The 23,012-nt window shown below is 39.2% G+C and overlaps 1 protein-coding gene across 1 annotated transcript in view; it reads left to right on the top strand.

Annotated features, from left to right (window-relative positions):
* The window catches only part of LOC308074684 (ryanodine receptor 3), a gene marked incomplete at its 5' end in the record, with an annotated part of 322,999 nt that overhangs the window by 41,582 nt on the left and 258,405 nt on the right, over positions 1 to 23,012 (top strand). Inside the window, 1 exon segment of the mRNA XM_080414190.1 lies at positions 20,472 to 20,591. Coding sequence (XP_080270316.1) covers positions 20,472 to 20,591 — 120 coding nt within the window.

Genomic DNA, 23,012 nt, shown 5'->3' with positions numbered 1-23,012 from the left:
AAGAACACTAATGCTTCTTACGGCCTAGAAAACTTTATGGTTGCGACGTTCAGACCTTGGTTTTCTAGCTGGTAAGTCTCTCCAGATAGTTGCTACTTTGACTCAGAATCAGACTCACTGATTTACAGGGGCAATTGTGCAGTAATTACTGTCTAGCCATATGGATATGTTTAGACCCGTCCATATTGATACTATCATCATGGTATATATCATGGTATATAATATCAGTTAGCATGTCTTCTAACTACAACACCCTTTTGAATTGGTAATTATTGGACATTTATTTCACAAAGAAAAAAAACATATACATATATTGTACATACATATACTGCATGTTACACATATTCATACATATTCAAGAATACACAATACTTGGTGTACAAAATCAGTGTAATATATTTTCCTCAATATAGGCAAGTAGAGGAAAACACCATAAGAGTTAGATTATACACACAAAACATGGTATGTGCTGTAACAGTCACTTCTTGAAAAGTCTCTTGGGGTACATATGTATGGTAGGAGTCAGTGCCCAGCACAATGTTCATTATGACCCCAGAATCTTTTCTATTCAAAACATTCATAAGCATATCTTCTATCATATCTATCAGTCTCGAATGCATCTAACGATACATCGGCAGGGTTGAAGCAGACAGAGTCCCAATGGTCCACCAGCCAGTCCAGGCTGTAATATAAATCCTCATCGCCCCGCATAATCACAATAATCGTGATAATAATAATCACGATTGACCATATCGATAAAGTATCTCTCCATCGCCTCCTCTTCCTCATCCTCTTCCTCTTCAGAAACGGTATGGGAAAGGGCTCATCAGTAGGGGTTCTATGTAATTCAACTGCTCTTCATCCGTGAGGATTGGACCGTTAGCCTTATCCAATGTCATACATATCCACTATAACTTTAATTCGAGAAGACCATTGTTAAGTCTGTGTATCAGCTCTGCCATTTTTTGGTAACAGCCCTGCATATGACCCCCGGGTGAACGGCCACATAAGTAACACCATTCATGGGTAGCCAGCGTAACATATATCCTGTTTGTTAATTTCACTTCAGATAATTTCCAAGCATCCGGGGCACTGATCGCGTTTGGATGTGCAATAAACCCTCTGCGAAACCTTTCCTGTCCAATTTCAATTTCTAGCCGCTCTGGTGTATAGTTAGCTTTGAGATACGGACATTCTCCTCTGGTGAAGTAAGCATGTTGATTTAAAAGTGTATCACCCGGTAAAAACTTTGTAAGGACAAGTTTGCAAGCTGCACACCTGTGATTATCATCAACCCCAGTGTGTTCCATGTTACAGGGGTCACCTAAATACGCAAAATGTGACGATTTCGATTTAAAACCAGTATCAGTGTTTGATTTTCTACCGGGGTCATTGTGCTGTGAAGGTAGCATACGCAATGCGGCTTCACGGGCATAAAATGAATGATCATCGGGTGGAATATATTTGCCTCCGTCTGTAGCATTCATCCATTTAATTCGACCTTCCATAAATCCATCAAAATAGGGATCCAGGCCAGTGGCCACGTATTGTCCATCTTTAAAAATTATTCTGTCAAAGATTGTGGGCTCGCCACCTTCCTCGCTATAGGGAAAGGATTTGGCATCTTTAGTGGAGATGAAAAATGGATTGGCAGTTTGGCTGGAAAACGGATTGGCTGTTCGTTTAACGGAATCCTCTTCTAGTAGTCCCCCTCGTATGTTATCCATTTGAAAAGGTAAAGTTGTCTGCTTTTCTAAAAAGTAATCTCTTATATCATATGCACGATGGTCCCCTTATTTTTTGAGTGGTGCTAGCCACTCCAAGGAGTGACTTTGTCCTGGTGTGTGTGTGTCTGTGTGTCCGTCCGTCCGTCCGTATGAGCCTCTCTGTATGTTTGAGCACAGCCTCAACAGCTGCGGCTGATTGCAACACAAAGATGCAACCAGTTACACTAATTATACACACACACGCACACACACACTCACACACACACACACACTTTTGAGTAAAAATACTTAACATGAGTAAAAATACTTAAAATGAGTAAAAATACTTAAATATTAGTAAAGATACTTTAAAGTTCCTAAACTGAGTAAAAATACTTAAAATGAGTAAAAATACTTAAAATGAGTAAAAATACTTAAAATATGTTAAAATGAGTAAAAACACGTACAAATCAGTAAAAACATTTTAAAGTACTTAAAATGAGTAAAAATACTTTGAAGTCATCAAAGTCTGTAAAAAGTAACTAACGAAATGAACTCATGAAAGGCACCACTCTCTTCACATTGGGTGTGATTTTTCTTTTGTCTGACGGGTTAGTCAGGCAATCCGATATTTCCTGTCAGCTCGTGCAAAGGTAGCCTTATATATACTATTTGTAGGTTCACACCCACTGTGACGTGGGGGTAATTTCATCAATGTATAGTCCAGTTAGAGTTTTTACAGTTATTTGGTAAAAAACTAGGTAATATTCTAAATGACAGTATTAATGTAACACGTGGATATAAACACTATAGACAACAAATAGTTTGTTTTAGGTTCATCTTTATTATCAATTTTCATCTTAGGGTAAGCGTGTAGGCCTATACATGATTCAAAAAAATATATATATATATGTCATTATTGAAACTTCAATAGTGAACTAAAACAGACCTAACACTTAGAAGTCTGTTAGAGCATAAAACATCTTACTTGAGTTTAGACATAGAGTAGCGGCAATTATTGATACAAACATTGATTCTTGATCCTGTAACCACAATAAAATTAAAATGTTGTATTTGCTGAAACCTGTGCATAGTTTGTCATGATTTGTATTTAGTCATGTTTTATTTTTGTTGGTTATTTGTTTAAACCCCAATGGGTAACATAGTCGTAACAATATATGTTCATGTACATACTTTCTTGACAAACAACCATATCATACACTCATAATAATATTGAAAATAGTTTTTTGTTTTTGTAGCACGAAGGATGTACGAACAAGCATAAAGCCCATGACACACCATGACAACCCAGTGTTTGAAGCAATAGAATGAAAGACTTGAAGAAAATGGAAAAAGGATGGGTTTTACTATATTATTAGATATATTTAGAAGCCATTGTTGAGATAGTTGCATGCATTCTACATAATAGCAATAATGATAATAATAATAATAGACATCTTTTGCAGATATTGTCTAGCGTCCAATTGTTAGACACTGATTATAACCCCTTATTTCTATTTCATTCGATGTATGCATGGTTATTCAAGTTACAATTCAAACTCAGCTATGTTTTTCGGACACATTCACAATGTTCTCAAACTGAGTTCACAAGTAGTATACATATAGTGAATATTAACCATTACTTTACTAACCTTAACGTTTTACTACGTATAAATGACCATTATTTATGGTATAGCTTCCAATGACCACGATTATTATTAGGTTAAGACTTTGACAGGGACCAGTTTTGGAATTGCAGCCTCCTGAAGGTTATTTCTTTTAGGGCAGTTTTGAAAGTGTGTATAAGGTTTTACACTCCTTTACTCCTTTTGGTATAGGGCTTTCCACATTTTTGTTGCATAGCATGAGAACGAGTTCAAACCCTTGTTTGTGCCAAATCTGGTGTGGACATGATCAGTACGTTTTTTGAAGTATTTTGACAGCTACGTGTGTACATGTTATGACTTAGAGAGAAAAAAAATAGAGAAATTATGTGAGAAGATAATGTGAGAAGATAATGTGAGAGAGAGGTGAGAGAGAGAGAGAGAGAGAGAGAGAGAGAGGTTGTGTGTGTGTGAAGGGACAAGAGAGGAGAAAGATTGACAGAGGAGAGGAAAGAGGAGAGGAAAGAGATGTTAAGAGAATCCACCACTGACCACTATAAATATATGTTTTTGATCAAATATCTACAAATCCAGAGGATCACAGTAAAACAACAACCTGCACAGCATATGCTGACCTTGCCAGCTCTAATTGGTTGTAGGATTTAATGTAATTGTAAATATATAGTTTCTAAAAAACATAGATTTTCAATTCTGGAAATGCCTTGGCGGATCAGTCTTACAGGTTTTAAACTAGTACGCACATAATATAGTGTGCATACCCCGCTATTATGTTAAATGTACTCATTTATATAGTTGATGTGCTGATGTAAATGTGTTTTGTAGGTCCACATAGTGTCTATTTTTTTATTTTTATTTTTATTTTTTCCTAGGAGGATATCAAAATATTTAGCTACGCATTATCGTGGCATGGCCTTTTTACCTATACAGTAGTTAAGCTATGTTTAAGCATACGTTTTATTTGGAGGTAAATTTACACCTAGTTTTAGACTAACAGATGTACTAACTAATGTTATATCTTTCCTTTTGTAATGTGAAGATGCATATGACCCTATATTTGACAAACAAAAAACAAAAAAGTTGATAATATTCCATATTTACTATCATACCATGTGATGACAATAGTTTAGTTTGAGATTTACTCGCAAACAGTATATGAATTGTGTGCAGAAAAAAACTCTAGCTACAGTTTTGACTAGAATATGTACAGATATATCTTCAAAAAGACATAATTGAATGCTTATAGCTTATATCCATGTTTTAATAAACTAGCAAATATAGCCAATGATGAAAAATAGTAACTATATTTAGTGTGGTGGTGCTGATGTTGTACTGGTGATGTGTACAGTAGTTCTGTTGATATGTATGTGTGTGCTTTTAAATTTGTAAATAGTCAGGCTGCATTCAATAGCTGATCCTCCAGGCTATACTATGCCATTTTACAAACATTTTTGCACCTGCTAATATATATATTAACTGCCTATAACACATAATATGCCTCGTGGTAAAGAGTGTCCCTTCAGCAAACTGTCTAAATGTAAAGCTTGATGAGTCATATGCCTTGATTCAAGGGCCATAATGGTGACTTATTTTAAAATATTGCAGGCTGTTAGTTTTTACAACTATACTATAACTGTATAACTAAATGCCTTAGAAAAAAAAAGATACACTACTTAGCCATCTTAGGTAAACTCTTCTACATTCTGACAATTTACTGTATCATGTGTGAGTAATCACAGGTTCTTTAGAAGGAGGATAACTTTCCCAGGAATCATAGCCAGGAAGATTGCCTCACTAGGTATACCTAAGCTTGGCTGGCTCATTAGTTCTAATCATAATGCTAAATGGTTCACAATAACCAAAACTATACAATTAGGATATAATATATTTGGCATACACAACACCTTAGAAATAAGCACTAATAAGTTGTCTAATTACTATGCGCACCCCATACATGCTTGGCGGAAAATCCTTATCTGACCACAGCCAGGCCCCAGATCATACAATACCATATGCAACTATTGGTTGTCATAATGGAGAGAGATATTTTTCAAAAGGTTTTTTCATCAAACTCTATATATACTCACTTAACATGGGTTAAGAACATTTGAGTATGGAGACATAGTGTGGCTATTTGCCATAGAGTGAGATTCAACCCCTTGCATAGATACATGCTGGTAAAAGTAATGCATAGAGAGAATAAATATATGCATCATACTAGGAGAAAACAGAGCATCATAGCTTGTGTTTCTTTAGGTTGCATAGTTTTCAATGCATGTATGCAAACAAAGTATTTAGATAAAATACAAATGTTGTTATAAAACATGCTAGATACTACTTAACAGTGAATAATACTTTAAACTCTGGTGATACATGTAGGTAATCTGTGAGAGTTGCTACTGATGTAGGCTACTGTTAAACTAGCTGAAGCTATAAGTTGGGTCCACCCTATGTGCACATGATAGTAAATGTGTAAAGTGTTAACATTACTAAATCTAAAACCTAGTCACTATACACCCCATATTTACATCATAAAACTGTACTACAGTTTAAAATAACCTGAAACATTTATTTGTAATCGCATATTCCTTAAAAGTAATGTACTGTAGACTCCCTAGAGTAACCTACCCCCTATAGAGTCTCTGCTCATGCGCATTGTTGCATAAGATTTATGATGTCTGTTACTAAGGGCCATCTTGTGGAACCTTGTGTGTGGCCTAAGTGTTACGATTTTATGGTGTACCATTGCATGAAAATAAATAAATAGCACGAATATACATACACAAGCTACAGTTAAAACATTGGCCGTGAACCGTGATGCATTGTGAGATTGTAGATCAGCTATTTTCGTATCATTTTCGAAACTGTGTCTGTAACACATTTTCTTTAGAACCTATAGAATCAACAACGTTTTTTCAAAAGCTTTCAACGCTTGTGTGAGAAATGTGAGTCTGAGTAATATTACATTAGGGAATTTTAAGAGTAGCAAGTAAGAGCAACTTTAGAACACATTAAAAGTGTGTCAATGGTTAATGGATAGACTTATTTACTGAACAAAAGTAATGAAAACAGCACCATTTTTAAAAACTTTAACTTCTGTACTGTTCTGATGGTAGTACAGAATATATTTTAAACTACACATGAGGGTTTTATAGAACGTGTCCAGTCATGTCAGATATTAAACATGAAACACAGTGCATTTATTGAAATTGTAATGTATGTATGTATGTATGTATGTATGTATGTATGTATGTATGTATGTATGTATGTATGTATGTATGTATGTATCTAAGTATGTGTGTATTACTGCATGTACGCATGTATGTATGTATGTATGTATGTATGTATGTATGTATGTATGTATGTATGTATGTACGCATGTACGCATGTATGTATGTATGTATGTGTGTATTACTGTATGTACGCATGTACGCATGTATGTATGTATACTCTGTGTACTATGTTTGTATGTTTGTATGTATGTATGTATGTATGTATGTATGTATGTATACATATGTATGTATGTATGTATGTATGTATGTATGTATGTATGTATGTATGTATGTATGTATGTATGTATGTATGTATGTATGTATCAATTACTGTCACTCTCTTTCACAGAGCAAAGCACCAGTTAACAGAATTATTTACACATCAAAAGTCCAATCTGACTGATTTTCTGTCAGATTCTATGTCAACCATAATAAAATATATTGAAGTAAACCATTTAGACTAAATATCGTGATCTAAAAGACATGCTCAGTCATGTCAGATATTAAACAATTATTTTAATTTACTGACTATATGCACACACCAAAGGACCATAGAACCACCGCTTTTAAACCCTGGTGCCCATGTATTGGAAGTGATAGTATAAAATACTATATCATCTTCACCTAAAGCAATCGCTTTAACTCCATTAAACATGTTCTAAAGTTATTTCCTGAATAAAAACCCATAAACCCTAAAATAGGCTATAAGATGTAGGCTAATTACTATATACAATACTAATGCTGTCTGTGACAAAACCTCTCCATCCAGTCCAGACACACACACCATCCACCCATCCACCCATCCACCCACACACACACACACACACACACACACACACACACACACACACACACACACACACACACACACACACACACACACACACACACACACACACACACACACACACACACACAAACAAAACACATTCATTCTATTGTTGGGGAAATAGGGGCCTCCACTGTCAAGCATTGTATTGACTGGAATGGCAGGCTCTCTCTGTGTTTAGACGTCACAAGCCACTAACCACTAGCAGCCCCAGGATGGGGCATTGCTTGAGCACAGACATTTAATCACAATCAAAATGATGTGTGTTAGACAAATAATAACATATTACATGGAGACTTGAGTGATAGGTAATTGATGACAGAGGGTGGTTAATAATAAAACACTTAACAAAAGACATAATGTACACAATACATTCACCCCTGTATGACCTCACCCCAGACAGCCCCCACTCCTCATGGTTCACATAACCCCCATATCAGATTTCTAAAGAAACCCTTTGTTCTATGAAACAAAAGAATTATGACCTATAAACAATAGAATTGAAATTATGAATAGGTGACCTTTGATCCCATAGAACAATATAACCACCCCTATCTTACTACTATCACACAGATGCGTTCCCACCCCCCGGTCTTAATGGATTAAGAATGTAGGGAGATAAGAGGAGAAAAGAGCAGGAGAGTAGAGGAAAGGAGAGGAGAGCCCGTCATGGCCGCCATTGACCTGCTCCAAAAACCCTTTAGTCACTCCTATGCCGTTATCAATAACAATTACTGACTTGCAAGTGTCTTTGTATAGAATTCACACGCCTAAGTTGTGGTGCAACGTGTGTGTATCCCCACCTAAGACATTGCAGTGCCAAGACTGAGCCCTGAGCACCTTTAATGCATTAACACACTCACCGCCAAAGGGGAGAATTCTCCCCTTTTCAGTCAATGGTCTTTACCGCCAAAGGGGAGAATTCTCCCCTTTTAATAATTTTTTTTAATTTTGTTTTTGAATTCCTAAAATCTTTCTCTAATTTGAGTATAAATTTATAACCCTAACCCTAACGAATTAATTAAATTTAATTAAATTAATTTTAAAAAAATCCATTCACTTCAATGTTAAAAAATAAACTGACAAATAATTCACAATTTTTCTATAAAAAAATGATTAAAAACCTTGGCAGTGGGTGATTTTATTATGAAAAAACTTTGGCGGTGAATGTGGGGAAGACCACTCATTTTCAACATTGAACTATGTCTTTAACCCTTTAAGACCTGAGGCGATTCTTAAAAATGTTTTCTAAATCCTAACAGATTTTTGAAAAAAATCTGAAAAATATTTTTTCACGATTTTTCAAAAATAGCAGATCTACAAGCTCATAGCGCGGCACTCGGTGCCGCGCTATGAGCTTGTATATCTGCTATTTTTGAATAGCCAAAGACATCTAAAGTGACACATATGCGTTCCAGGTATCAATGGATTAATACACCTTAGAGCTGTTTGTGTAGAAATAAGAAAAAAAGTCCCCCCCCCCCTTCTATGTTGCCTAGAACTGGATAATTGATTGAGGTCATGTGATCAGTGACATATGCAAGGTGTATTTTTGGCTCCGCCCCCTCAGCCAAAAGTACGTAGTTCAATGTTGAAAATGAGTGGTGTTCCCCTTTAAGACCGGGAAAGCGTCTGTCATTTTAGATTTTAACCACTTTAACCATTATTATTACCATATACTTAGGCTTTTTTTTTTTTTTAATCATGAACATTTGTGGCAATCTTTGAATATATGTTTTTTAAAGCGAACATTTGTACGCTTTTCATGTCAAGGACCCCCAAAATGATATGGACCCCCATCTCAAAATATATGTTGTTCCAGGGACCCCCCTGAAGAAAAGATTTGAGTAAAAAAATGTCGCTTTAAAAAAATATACATATTCAAATTTGCAAAAAATGTTCACGATTTTTCACAAAATTGCAGATATGCTATTTTTTTATAGCCAAAGTATAGAATAATGGTTAAAGTGGTTACACAGATGCGTTCCCGGTCTTAATGGGTTAACCCTTTAAGACCTGAAGCGATTCTTAAAAATGTTTTCTAAATCCTAACAGTTTTTTGAAAAAAATCACAAAAAAATGTTTTCAAGATTTTTCAAAAATAGCAGATCTACAAGCTCGTAGCGCGGCACTCGGTGCCGCGCTATGAGCTTGTATATCTGCTATCTTTGAATAGCCCAAAGACATCTAAAGTGACACAGATGCGTTCCAGGTATCAATGGGTTAATGCAGTAGCAACCACTTACCCTCAAGACCTCATGTTTTGCAAAAAGGAAAAAAGTGTTTCTTTTAGGAAAGGAATCCAGATTCTCAGTAGATTGAGATATTTGCATAAAAGAAGCCGCTATTGGCTAGTGCAAACCTTGCTGAGTGGGCGGGGCCTTTGGCATGTTTTCCTGTCACCGGGCAAAGTTCTCCGCCAATGCCGTCGTTCCTGTGTGCATGAGGCCGAGATGATTGGTTACAACTGAGATACGCTGAGTTGTCATTGTGGCATCATCAGAAGGCTCTTAAAGGAGTAATTCACACCCCATGAAGCCTTGATTTTTTTTTGTTTTAGTCTCATTCCTAAGCAATAATCGGATGACCGGCGATGACCGGCGGAGTCTATCCGTCTCCTATGAGCAGCCACCCGGTCATCGAATTATTGGCCTAGGAATGCGACAAAAAACAAAAAATCTCCATGAATTCAAGGCTTCATGGGGTGTGTAATTGATAGAAATGTATTATTTTTTGGGTGAATTACTCCTTTAAAGCAGTCTCACAGGGATAAGATTTAAGAGTTTTAACACGTCCTTTATATATGCACTCAAACACATGCACACACACACACACACACACACACACACACACACACACACACACAGGGCCGGATTTAGGGGGCTGGAGGCCCCTGGGCTTGAGTCATTGGTGAGGCCCCGCCCCTACCACAAAATGATAAGCTACAAGTACTCAAACTAGGAATTATGATGACCAGATAACAAAAGCATATTATTTAAAGCACATGAGGAAAAAGCAAACGTCTAAAAGTATTCTATTCTGCAGAGATGCAGAGATGACAAATGAACTGTATGGATTAACAGAGAGAGAGAGAGAGAGACAAAGGGGGAGAGAGAAAGGGGAAGAGAAAGAGTGCAAGTGACAGAATGGGGAGAGAGAGAGGGGGGTTGTGGTGATGCCAAAGTCAAGATCAATGTCAACTCATCTCCCGAGATTTACGCCTCGACTCACATTATGAAAGGGCTCTCCATAACTCGTGTTTACCTCGTTGTCTGCTATCTATAGTGCTCTAATTAGGCTTGACCTTTTCATTAGCGCTGATAATGTGATACTAGGGGTCTTTGAATAGGAACAGCCGAAAGCAGCAGAATTGAGCCTGATTTGTACTTCGTCTGAAAATGGCCGATTTTAGCTTCAGGCTGACATTGGCTCCAGTGCAATACAAGGGGGAGGGGATTAGAATTGGTTTAGAATTTCCCTAAACCAATCACAAGGGATCCCCCACCCCCCACCTCCGACTCTCATTGGACGGTACTTTTTGTACCGCATAAATATCCTATAGGTTCACATTTACAACACCAGACCACTCAGAGAGTGGGTGGGGTCTATGGTTTGGAACCAGGCTAGCATTATTAGCCTCTGAATCACAAAACGTGTCGCTGCCGCTTCAACCTGGGAACCCATCGTCAAATAAAAAGGAAAAACAACGCCCCCAGCGTTTTTCACTTTTGCATTTGACTCTGGGGGGGGGAGTGATTAAATAGACCGACCATGACTGGAAACAGGCGTTTGGTCTCTGCCCTAAGCCCTCTACTTCCGGCGGTGCGCCTATGATTTCATTCCCACTAACAACATTTCTCCACGGAACACTTAACACCATTTCTCCCAAAGAACATGGATCGTTTTGGTTATATAAGCCCACTTGTTTCTATGATAAAAGAACAAGTTGAAATGTTACTAACTTTCCGTGGTTTTGTCGGCTCCGAGGACGCTATTGTTAACCCATTAAGACCTGGAACTGTGTCATTTTTAGATTTGAGCTAAAAAGCATTATTTTACACTTTGGGCTATTCAAAAATAGCAGATATACAAGCTCATAGCGCGGCACCGAGTGCCGCGCTACGAGCTTGTAGATCTGCTATTTTTGAAAAATCATGAAAATTTGTGCAAATCTTTGAATATATATATTTTTAAAGCGAACATTTTTAACTCAAATCGTTGCTTCTGGGGGGTCCCTGGAACAAAATATTTTGATGGGGGTCCGCGGCCAAATACATATCATTTTGGGGGTCCTGGACATGAAAAAGATTGAGCACAGAAACATACGTTTTTCAGAAAACTGTTGAGATTTAGGAGACATGTAGAATCGGCTTCAGGTCTCAATGGGTTAAATGAGTTTGGGTTCGTTTCCAGTGGGAAGCGAACGCACAGATGTAAAATCCCGCCCACTGCATTTGATTGGGTAAAGCGCGGCCTATGCTTCCTGATCTGAAGGCACTGCCCCACTTGTAGGCCAACGCTCACAGGTTCTGAACGGGGCTCCCGACAGATTCAGTAGCGTAGCTTCTGAATCTGTTCTTGAGAGATTAACTGCCGCTTTGGTCAAACCGAGTTGTCCCTAAGCAGTGGTGGAAAAAGTACTCAAATTCTTTACTTAAGTAAAAGTACCAATACTGCAATATGAACATACTCTGTTACAAGTAAAAGTCCAGAATTCAAAAATTACTTTGAGTAAAAGTACAAAAGTATTGGCATCAAAATGTACTTAAAGTACCAAAAGTAAAAGTACTAAATATTTGAAAATAGCAGATCTACAAGCTCACAACGCGTCGCGATGCGACGCGTTGTGAGCTTGTAGATCGGCTATTTTCAAATAGCCTAGGTATAAAACAGGGCTAAAGCGGTTAATGTATGTTTCATAATATCATAATTTATATCTGAAAAGTAACTAGTAACTCAAGTTTTCAAATAATTGTAGTGGAGTAAAAGTACAATATTTGCCTCTGAGATGTAGTGGAGTAGAAGTAAAAGTACTAAAAATTGGAAATACTCAAGTAAAGTACAAATACCTCAAAATTGTACTTAAGTACAGTAAGTACTTAAGTAAATGTACTTAGTTACTTTACACGACTGTCCCTAAGACACCCAGGGCACGGTGTCAGTCCCCCCCCGCTGTGCTGACATCACTTGTTGTACTCCACTTGATGAATGATTGATGGACGCCGGCCGGCCGTTCGGTAGCCCCCTCCCCCCCTCCATGTGGCGGTCATGTATGGCAGGAGGTGTGTCAGCAGTGGTGGAAAGTAACTAAGTACATGTACTCAAGTACTGTACTTAAGTACAATTTTGAGATATTTGTACTTTACTTGAGTACGTCAATTTCCAATACTTCTACTTCTACTCCACTACATCTTAGAGGCAAATATTGTACTTTTACTCACTACGATCATTTAAAAGCTTTAGTTACTAGTTACTTTGTAGAATGTAGATTATGATTATTATTACAAAACATACTGTAAACACGTCAGCCCTATATATATTTCGGCATTTGAAATAGCCGATCTACAAGCTCACAATGCGTCGCGATGCGACGCATTGTGAGCTTGTAGATCTGCTATTTTCAAAGATTTTTATACATTTGAAAACTAGTGAAATGGGACATTCTGCAAAATGAGTACTTTTACTTTTCGTACTTAAGTACATTTTGATGCCTGCCACTTTTGTACTTTTACTCGAGTACATTTTTAATTCCAGACTTTTACTTGTAACAGAGTATTTTTTTACATTGCAGTATTGATACTTTTACTTAAGTAAAACAATGTAGTACTTTTTCCACCACTGGGTGTGTGTTGTGTGGAGCGGAGCGTGTGTGTTGTTAGCTGTAACCCATTAAGACCTTAAGACCTGGAACGCATCTCTGTGTCATTTTCAGATTTCTTTGGCTACTAAAATAATTTCAGAGCTACGAGCTTGTAGATCAGATTTTTTTTTGGGTTGAAAAATCGTGATGGCTGCAAATCTTTGAATATACATGTTTTTTAAACTCAAATCTTTGCTTTCTTTGGGATTCTACATATGTTTTTTTGTTTGGGGAGAGAGGGGGCGAGGAGAGAGAGAGAGAGAGAGAGAGAGAGAGAGAGAGAGAGAGGAGAGAGAGAGAGAGTGAGAGAGAGAGAGAGAGAGATGAGAGAGAGAGAGAGAGAGAGAGAGTAGAGAGAGAGAGAGAGAGAGAGAGAGAGAGAGAGAGAGAGGAGAGATGAGAGAGAGAGAGAGAGAGAGAGAGAGAGAGAGAGAGAGAGAGAGAGAGCGAGACACATAATTCTACTCTGCTGTAGGGGTGACACGGGGGTATGCGCGCGGGCAGACGTCGGGGCCAGTCAGAGTGGCTGTGTTGTGCGCGCTGGCGCGTGTGGAATGCGACTATGCGTGCGTGCATCTTGGCACGCAGACAGGCAGCGATGTGATGCATGGATCGATGATGGCCTTGCATTGGCTCAGATCCACCCCCAGTACATGCTCCCTGCACGGGGGGCGGGTGGTGGGGGTGGGGTGGGCTTGCATGTTGCAATGCAAGCCAAGCAAGCGCTGACACGCCATAACGGACAGTGTTGCCAGATTCTGTGAGAGAAACGAGCAACCAGGTCTAGGAAAAACCAGCCCAAAAGAATACGACTATGGGCCACATGAGCACTTTAACATATACATCAGCTATTTGAAAATAGCAGATCTACAAGCTCACAACGCGTCACGATGCGACGCGTTGTGATTTTCAAAAAAAATCTTGAGGGGAAATTATAATAAGCAGATCTGGCAACCGTGCATACGGACCATATCGACCCTGGCCTGTTTGCATTTATACATTTTATTTCATATCATTTGTGGCCGATAACCAATATAAACTTTTAACCCATTAAGACTGGGCAAGCAATCTGTCATTTTAAGATTTATTTGGCTATTCAAAAACAACGGCTATACAAGCTCATAGCTATAAGCTCATAGCTATGAGCTTGTAGATCTGCTATTTTTTTTAAAATCTTTGTGCAAAATCTTTGAATATATGTTTTTTTTTTTCAACTCAAATCTTTGCTTCTGGGGGGTCCCTGGATCAAAAATATTTGACAAATGTTCGCTTTATCGAAAATATCTATATTCAAAGATTTGCCCACATTTTCCACGATTCTTCGCGCTACGAGCTTGTAGAGCAGTGGTTTTTCAACCAGTGGTCCGGGGACCACCAGTGGGTCCTTGAGAGAGTACCAGGGGGTCCCCAGCGAAATTAGTCAACATAGCGTCACAATCATTTCTAACCACTTAGCTTTGGTGCTATTCAAAAATAGCAGATCTACAAGCTCATAGCGCGGCACCGAGAGTGCCGCGCTATGAGCTTGCAGATCTGCTATTTTTGAAAAACCTTGAAAAATGTGTGCAAATCTTTGAATATATATATTATATATGTTTTAAAGCGAAACATTTTAACTGGTGGTCCCTGGAACAAAACATTTTCAGATTGGGGGGTCCGCGGCCAAATGTATATATTAATTTTAGGGGTCCTTGGCATGAAAAAGGTTGGAAACCACTGCTGTAGAGAGAGAGCTGTGGATGAGCTTTCGGTGATGTTATGCACAGACATTTTTGTCAGTAAATCTTGCCTTGCCATGATCTGCGATCCCCATTCATCAGCTTCATCGGGTCGCTGTACATTACAGTGTGTCTCAGGGGGAGGCGAGCGGCTCTGCAGACGGTGGTCCAACGTGCTCAGAATGAGAAGAGCCTCCTCCTCCATCCTCCTCCCTCCTCCCCCCTCCCCCCCCCCCACCCGTGCAGCCCACCACATCGGAGGAGGTCCACAGGAGCAGAGACTTGAAATAAATGTGTCATGCATGGGGTTTTGAAGCCCCCCCTGGGACCTGGCTGCCACATCGGCCTCCCACCGCCGTGCCTACCCCCATGGCCGAGAGAGAAGAGAGAGATGAGGAGAGAGAGGGAGAGAGAGAGGGAGAGAGCAAAACGTGCGTGCACTTCAGACTCGACCTGCCTCTCTATTTTTCTTCCTCTTCTTTCTCTATCTCCTCCCACTCTCTCTCTCTCTCTCTCTCTCTCTCTCTCTCCCTCACACATGCACGTGCGCACGCAGTGTGTACACACACACACACACCGCGCACACACGCGCACACACACACAGACTGCTGCACTGACTGCAATGGATTGCTCTGCCGCTGCTACTACTGCTGCTGCACTCTCTGCTCTCAGCACAATCCCCTCACATTAAATAATGCAGCTGGCCATTGTGCAGAAGCAGCCTCTCTCTCTCTCTCTCTCGCTCTCTCTCTCTGTCTCTCTCTCTCTCTCTCTCTCTCTCTCTCTCTCTCTCTCTCGGTCGCTCTCCTTCTTACTCTCTCTCGTCCTCCTTACTTAGCACTATAGGCCACATCAGCAGATTCAGCCTGGCGTTGCTATCTAGGAGGAGACCTATATCCAATTCAGCATTTACAGCGCCGGCTACTATAAAACACTATCAGCCCCATTTACACAACAGCAGAGCGGTGGATGTTAGTGTTCGGTCGCCGACAGCTCCACGGCAATACACATATCGGGGAGTCGCTATAGTCGGCACGATTGCTTTGCCCAAGGATATAATTGCTGCCATATATACTGGTACCTCTTACAAAGAAAACAGGACAGGCCTATAAAGCCCATGGCTCATCTCCATTGAAGATTAATGCCGTTTATTTCTTCCGACGCGGCCTATTTTACGACTCTCTTTAACCCTAAACAACGTGTAGAACGGCGATGGATAATGGCGTTCGTTAATCATTCATAAAGTGCTTTTGTGATTCCCTGACCGAGTCCTTTCGTTAGCCGTGCGCCAATGGTGGTCTGGTGCAGTGGCTCGCATGTTTTACTTAAGTAAAAGTATCAACGCTGCAATGTAGAAATACTCTGTTTCAAGTAAAAGTCCGGAATTCTAAATTTACTTGAGTAAAAGTACTTTAGTATTAGTATCAAAATGTACTTAAAGTACCAAAAGTAAAAGTACTAAAATGTTTGAAAATAGCGGATCTACAAGCTCACAACGCGTTGTAGATCGGCTATTTTCAAATAGCCTAGGTATAAAATAGGGCTGAAGTGGTTAATGTATATGTTTTACAATGCTATAATTATATCTGCAAAGTAACTAGTAACTAAAAGTTTTCAAATAATTGTAGTGGAGTAAAAAGCACAATATTTGCCTCTGAGATGTAGTGGAGTAGAAGTAAAAGTATAGACGATTGGAAATACTCCAGTAAAGTAAAAGTACCTCAAAATTGTACTTAAGAACAGTACTTGAGTGAATGTACTTACTTACTTTACTGTTAGTATGAGGTTATAGGGCCAGGCTTAGTTAGTTAGAATGCACGCCGTCGGACCAATGGTACTTGGGAACAATGTGCGGTCATACTAATGACACGGCACTGTTGTTGATGCTGTTGTTGAGACCGTTCAATTGTCATTGTGTTGCTGTCGGGCAGAAACCGCTAATCTCCATATTCTAATATTTTTTTTCGTAAAATTAACGCCCGACTGCTTGATCACACTACAGCAGTGGTTTTCAACCCTTTTCGTATCAAGGTCCATTATTTATTTGGCATTTGAGCCACGGACCACTATTTGATGAGATTTAGACTGTCAGACCCAAGACTTTTATTCTGTTATCGTCGGATACGATTTTGTCCACAATTCTATGCTGTATTGATGTTGGTAGGCTAGTTGGTGCCATAGGAGAGATAACAGGCCAATGTTGATCAAAATAACAATTCATTTTCACAATTAATAATTTTGACAATTCTTTTTTTTTTTATATCTCTTTTTATTGGATTTTCCACATTAAAAACATTTCATTGCCCCATGCCTTCCCCACCAACACAAACACAAGTTCTCCACTTTCTCTCTCTCTTTGTCTCATAGGTCTCTCAGTTCATTGTTTCATCATTTCTTCATACCCTCAGCTATTTTACATAAAAGGAAAAAGAGTAGAAGACAAAAAAAACAACAACAAAAAACAAAAACAAAGCAATAACAACAATAGAATTCATGATAATAACCATAATAACAATGATAATAATAATACATAACAAAAGCCATGTACAACAAAAATAATAACAAATGTATATTAGTTTTTTTTAATTTTTATCCTCCAGCATTTATACCAGTTCATACATAGTTGTTTATACATGGTTATTCGATTTTTCATACTGTTTATAGTCCTTGGACCTAGCTGTTGTGAGGAGATCGATACTTTATTTTAGTTATTTTTAGTTTTTTGTTTTTTTTTATAGTTTTTTTTTTTTTCCCCTCTTCCAGTCTCCCTCCTTAACCATTATTATTATTTTCCCTTTTTCCCCCTTTTGTGGGTTTTTCCTATTGAAAATGGACAATTTTGTTCTATATTAAATAAACAATTAAGTAATGCAGATGTTTAACAATAATTTAACTCTTTGAGAGTGTAAAATGGAACCGTAAGGGTCCATTTGGTTTCATTTTACACTCGCAAGAGTTGAAGATATATAAGGGTCCATTTGGTTACCGACTTTCAGTCTCCATCATTTAGCTGGGGACCACCTGGAACTCCCTCAAGGACCACTGGTGGTCCCCGGACCACTGGTTGAGAACCACTGCACCACAGTGTCACTCAAAAGCATCGAAAGGAGCAGATCTGCAAGCTCGAAATGCGGCGCGAAGCGACGTGTTTTTGAGCTTGCAGATCTGCTTTGAAATCCTGCAAAGTAACAGTTTCGGAACACATGAGGTTTTCCACCCGACGGAGACGATTGACATTTTAAAAGCAAGTATCTGACAGCTGGAAATGATGGAATGAATATATATGTTTTTCTTCCAAGATGTTATTTTTTAAGCTTTGCCCTAATATTGGATAATACAATAACACATACACACGCACACACACACACACACACACACACACACACACACACACACACACACACACACACACACACAAATATATATTAATATAATATTACAGCCCTGATCGACACACACAGCCATGCCCCCCCTTTTCACATTATGAACACCATTCTTCATAATTAATTATTTTACTCTGCAATGAACGGTTTTCAGCATAATACGTTGTATATAAACAGTGTCAACAACATAAAAGAGGTCTGGTTCAACTCCCGGGGATCAGCTATGGATAGTTTTGATGTTTGATCATCATATTTAGGGGTTTAGTGTCCAATTAGTCTCTGGCACATGAGGGAGGGAATCAGCATAACTGTAGGAGGGTAAATAGTACACTATAGTCATAAATGATAAGACCCACATGGGGGCTGAGTCTTATCTTGTCTATAATGTCTTAGTATGATGTGCAGGGAGGGCTCACTGACTGCCAGAGTATTTTCATAATATACTCACCAGCGTTTTTCGTGTTTTATAACCTTTTCAACCGGACAACGTTTCATATCCGTTATAATCCATCGTCTAGCCTTGTGTATAAACAAACACGATCCATGTACCAGCCCCCAAAGGGTTACGTTTTCAGAGCCGAGAGCTGTGTGTGAGGTAGTTTTCACCAGCGCAACCAGGCTGCAGGCACCATCTCCGGCGATAACGCCCGTATTTCCCCCCAGGAAACAGGAAACGTTTTTTTCGGATATTTTCACATAAGGATGAGTGGAAAGCAAGTGGGAAGAGAAAATGATGAAGCATGGTACAGAGAACAGTGCAATCGTTTATTAAACAATGAAAAAGTTATACAGTGCGTCAAACGCACTGAGTGCCGTGCTACGAGCTTGAAGATCTGCTATTTTTGAAAAATCTTGGATTTTTTTTTGTGCAAATCTTTGAATACATTTTTTTTTACTCAAATCTTTGCTTCTGGAGGTCCCTGGAACTCAATATTTTACAAATGTTCTCTTAAAAAAGATTCAAACTCCAAAGATTTTCACACATTTTCATGATAAAAAAGGGGAAAAAAGCAGATCTACGTGCTCATAGCACTGCACTCGGTGGCGCGCTATGAGCTTGTATATCTGCTATTTTTGAATATCCCAAGACATCTTAAAATGACTGAGATGCGATTCGGATTGAATGGGTTAACAAAGCTATAGCCATTCATTTCATGATGACTAAGAATGCTTTAATTATTAATGCTGATCATACATTTGAAATGACTATAATTTGCAGTATGATTGCCTGCTCAGTATCTCTGGCCAGTGTAACAAAATGTAACAGTAACAGAGAGGTCGATGTTTGGCACTTTATAGCAGTTTTGCACAATTGTATTTTGCACAATTAACCCATTAAGACCGGGAACGCATCTGTGTGTCATTTTTAGATGTCTTTGGGCTATTCAAAAATAGCAGATATACAAGCTCATAGCGCGGCACAGAGTGCCGCGCTATGAGCTTGTCGACCTGCTATTTTAGAAAGAAATCGTGAAAATTCGTGGCAAAATCTTGGATTATATGTATTTTTAAAGCGAACATTTGTAAAATATTTACTTCCAGAAACCCCCAGAAGCAAAGATTATATTTACAAATATATACAATATAAAAGAAAAAATAAAATCAAATATTTGCACAACTTTTCATGATTTTTCAAAAATAGCAGATGTACAAGCTGCCGCACTATGAGCTTGTAGATCTGCTATTTTTGAATAGCCCAACTAAATCTAAAAAGTCCAGTTCAAATATGATTATTTTGCAGGGTCGTGGCCTGAAAAGGTTGAGAAAAGGTTGAGAATCACTGGCCTAATGCATATCAAAATGGAAGTCCTGGAAGTTAAAAACCTTGAGAACCACGCCGCTAGGGTTGGGATAGGCTTGTTGTGTGTGGGAGTGTCAGGGTTTTCCCTCGGCGCCATGCATGTGCTCGCCACACACACACACACACACACACACACACACACACACACACACACACACACACACACACACACACACACACACACACACACACACACACACACACACACACACACACACACACACAGTGAGTGAGATGGGGAGAGATAAAGACTGATGGTTCTTTCGTTTTGTCCTGACAGGATGATGAAGTGGTGCTTCAGTGCGTGGCCTGCATCCAGAAGGAGAATCGCAAGTTCTGCCTGACCGCCGAGGGGCTCGGCAATCGCCTGTGCTACCTGGAGCCCACGTCGGAGGCTAAGGTAGGGGCTCACAATGACTCTACTGCAATGGTGGAAAAAGTACTCAAATGTTTTACTTAAGTAAAGCTTGTAAGGATCGGGCATTCGTGGAATGAGCAACACAGCTAAACATGTGGGTAGCGAAAATTGCCAAAATATACCCAATATGCTTCTGTTCAGTGGTGGAAAGTAACTAAGTACATTTACTCAAGTACTGTACTTAAGTACAATTTTGAGGTATTTGTACTTTACTTGAGTATTTCCAATTTCCAATACTTTTACTTCTACTCCACTACATCTCAGAGGCAAATATTCTACTTTTACTCCACTACAATTATTTGAAAACTTTAGTTACTAGTTACTTTTCAGATATAAACTATGATATAATGAAACATACATTAACCACTTTAGCCCAATTTTAAACCTAGGCTATTTGAAAATAGCCGATCTACAAGCTCACAACGCGTCGCATCGCGACGCGTTGTGAGCTTGTAGATCTGCTATTTTCAAATATTTAGTACTTTTACTTTTGGTACTTTAAGTACATTTTGATGCCAATACTTTTGTACTTTTACTCAAGTACATTTTTAATTCTGGACTTTTACTTGTAACAGAGTATTTTTATATTGCAGTATTGATACTTTTACTTAAGTAAAGAATTTTAGTACTTTTTCCACCACTGCTTCTGTTGGTAATCGCTCTTGTTTTGAGCAACATGCCAGCACACACCTGCTGAGAGGTGTGTGCCAGTAGTCACAGTGTGTGTGACTGCCTCACAGGTGAGTGACTGGCACTTGAACATGGGTTCTGCAACTTTGTTGAGTTAGTGTTGATGCTCCAAGCAGCAACACTGCCCCCATGGAAAGATGCCACGTTTGTCCCTTCAGGATAAGGCCCGTGCAGTAGGGCAAGTGAAGCTGGTGTTCCGTTACGCAGGTTACGCATTATTTGATGTCAGCCCTGGCATGCACGTGCACACATAGACATGAAAGGGGGCTTCAGCCCCTGCCCTTTTACCCGTCGGTAAAAAAGTGCCCTCTCCAGACTGTTTTTTTATTTTATTTTTTTCAAACCCAAAAAATCATTTCAACTGCCCCTTGCGGCCTATCGGTAAAGCTGACGGAAATAGCAGTGGATGTGTTGGATGCAGCTCAAAGTGAACTTTCCTCAGGTATCTAGTTTGTCGCCGTGCGACCTTCCTAGCCTGTGTTATTAAAGAAAAACGGGCGACAATGACCAAAATTTCAATCGAAAATCGCGATCGAAAACCGGCGAAAGTGGCCGTTTTCAAGTTGTTTTGGCCATTATCTCTGGAACGGAAGGTCCAATCTGCTCAGTTCAAAGCTTGTTGAGTGCGTGACTTTGAGGACATTAAGCACGTTATGATACTGTTTCGGGTTTTTGGGCCTAAAAGTATGGTAATTGTTCGTAAAGTCCAATAGGTGCCCTTTTGAAATTCCAGCCCCTGCCTCTCCAAATCCTTCTGCACGTCCCTGAGCCCTGGTACCATTTGCAGGCAGGTGTGTGCCAGTCACATGTGTGTGACTGGCACCTGAGCGTGGGTCCTGCAACTGTGACATCTGTCTTTGGTACCGTTGTGCAAATCTTGCCTGTAAATCTATGGTTCCTCAGTGAAGCAAGGGGTCTTGGGTTGTTGTCTTCCTTGTTGACTTCACCAGTCTCACAGAACTTGGTCCTAAGTGTGTAAATGGTACCAGGGCTGACACCAAATAATGCTGTCACTCATTCACTGCTAGACTTATTTCTGGCTGCGTTTGCCCACTGCCAGAGATTTTTCATAGTAAAAATAAAAGTACACAGGAACCGAGATACAGAATTTTTAAGTAATAAGTTAACAAGGAAGTGGATAGGAGTCTAGATCTTCGAAAAATGATATCTCCTGGGTCTGTGGGTCAAATTCCCAATTTGATTTCATTTTAGTACCTATATAGGACAGTGGTCTGGTTCTGTACAGGCCTGTTGTTGTTTTTTACAGAGGAGTGAGACATCTGCTTTAAACCTGGTCAGACTTTGCATTTCAATGGTGTCTATGGGCAGGTTCACCATTTGCATCCTGGTCGATCACAAGTGGACATCTCTTCATTCAGGTGTAAATGCACTCAAAGAGGAGGACAAACATCTCCCCTCAGAGACAGTCAGCATGCAGACAACAGAGACAATATTCTCTGCACAATGTCTCAGTTGATGTTAAGTGTCACACCCCTGACTGGGTGAGGGTAGTAAGTAACCCAGACATGTTCAACAAGGATGGCAAAGCACGCAGAAGGGCAAGTTTAAACAAGTTTATTTCCCCCCAAAGTGTCAATGTACAATGTGGCAAAACAAGGGAGACCAAATCGTCTGCAATAGAAAACAAAGAAATATTCAAAAACATATAACTTCAAATAATACTTGAATTGGTTTATATTTGGATTATTATAA

Source organism: Gymnoscopelus braueri (genome assembly GCF_963280865.1).
Source record: "Gymnoscopelus braueri genome assembly, chromosome: 19".
Taxonomy (NCBI): Eukaryota; Metazoa; Chordata; class Actinopteri; order Myctophiformes; family Myctophidae; genus Gymnoscopelus; species Gymnoscopelus braueri.
Note: the sequence above shows the minus strand (reverse complement) of the source record. Positions and strands in the feature narration are given on the sequence as shown.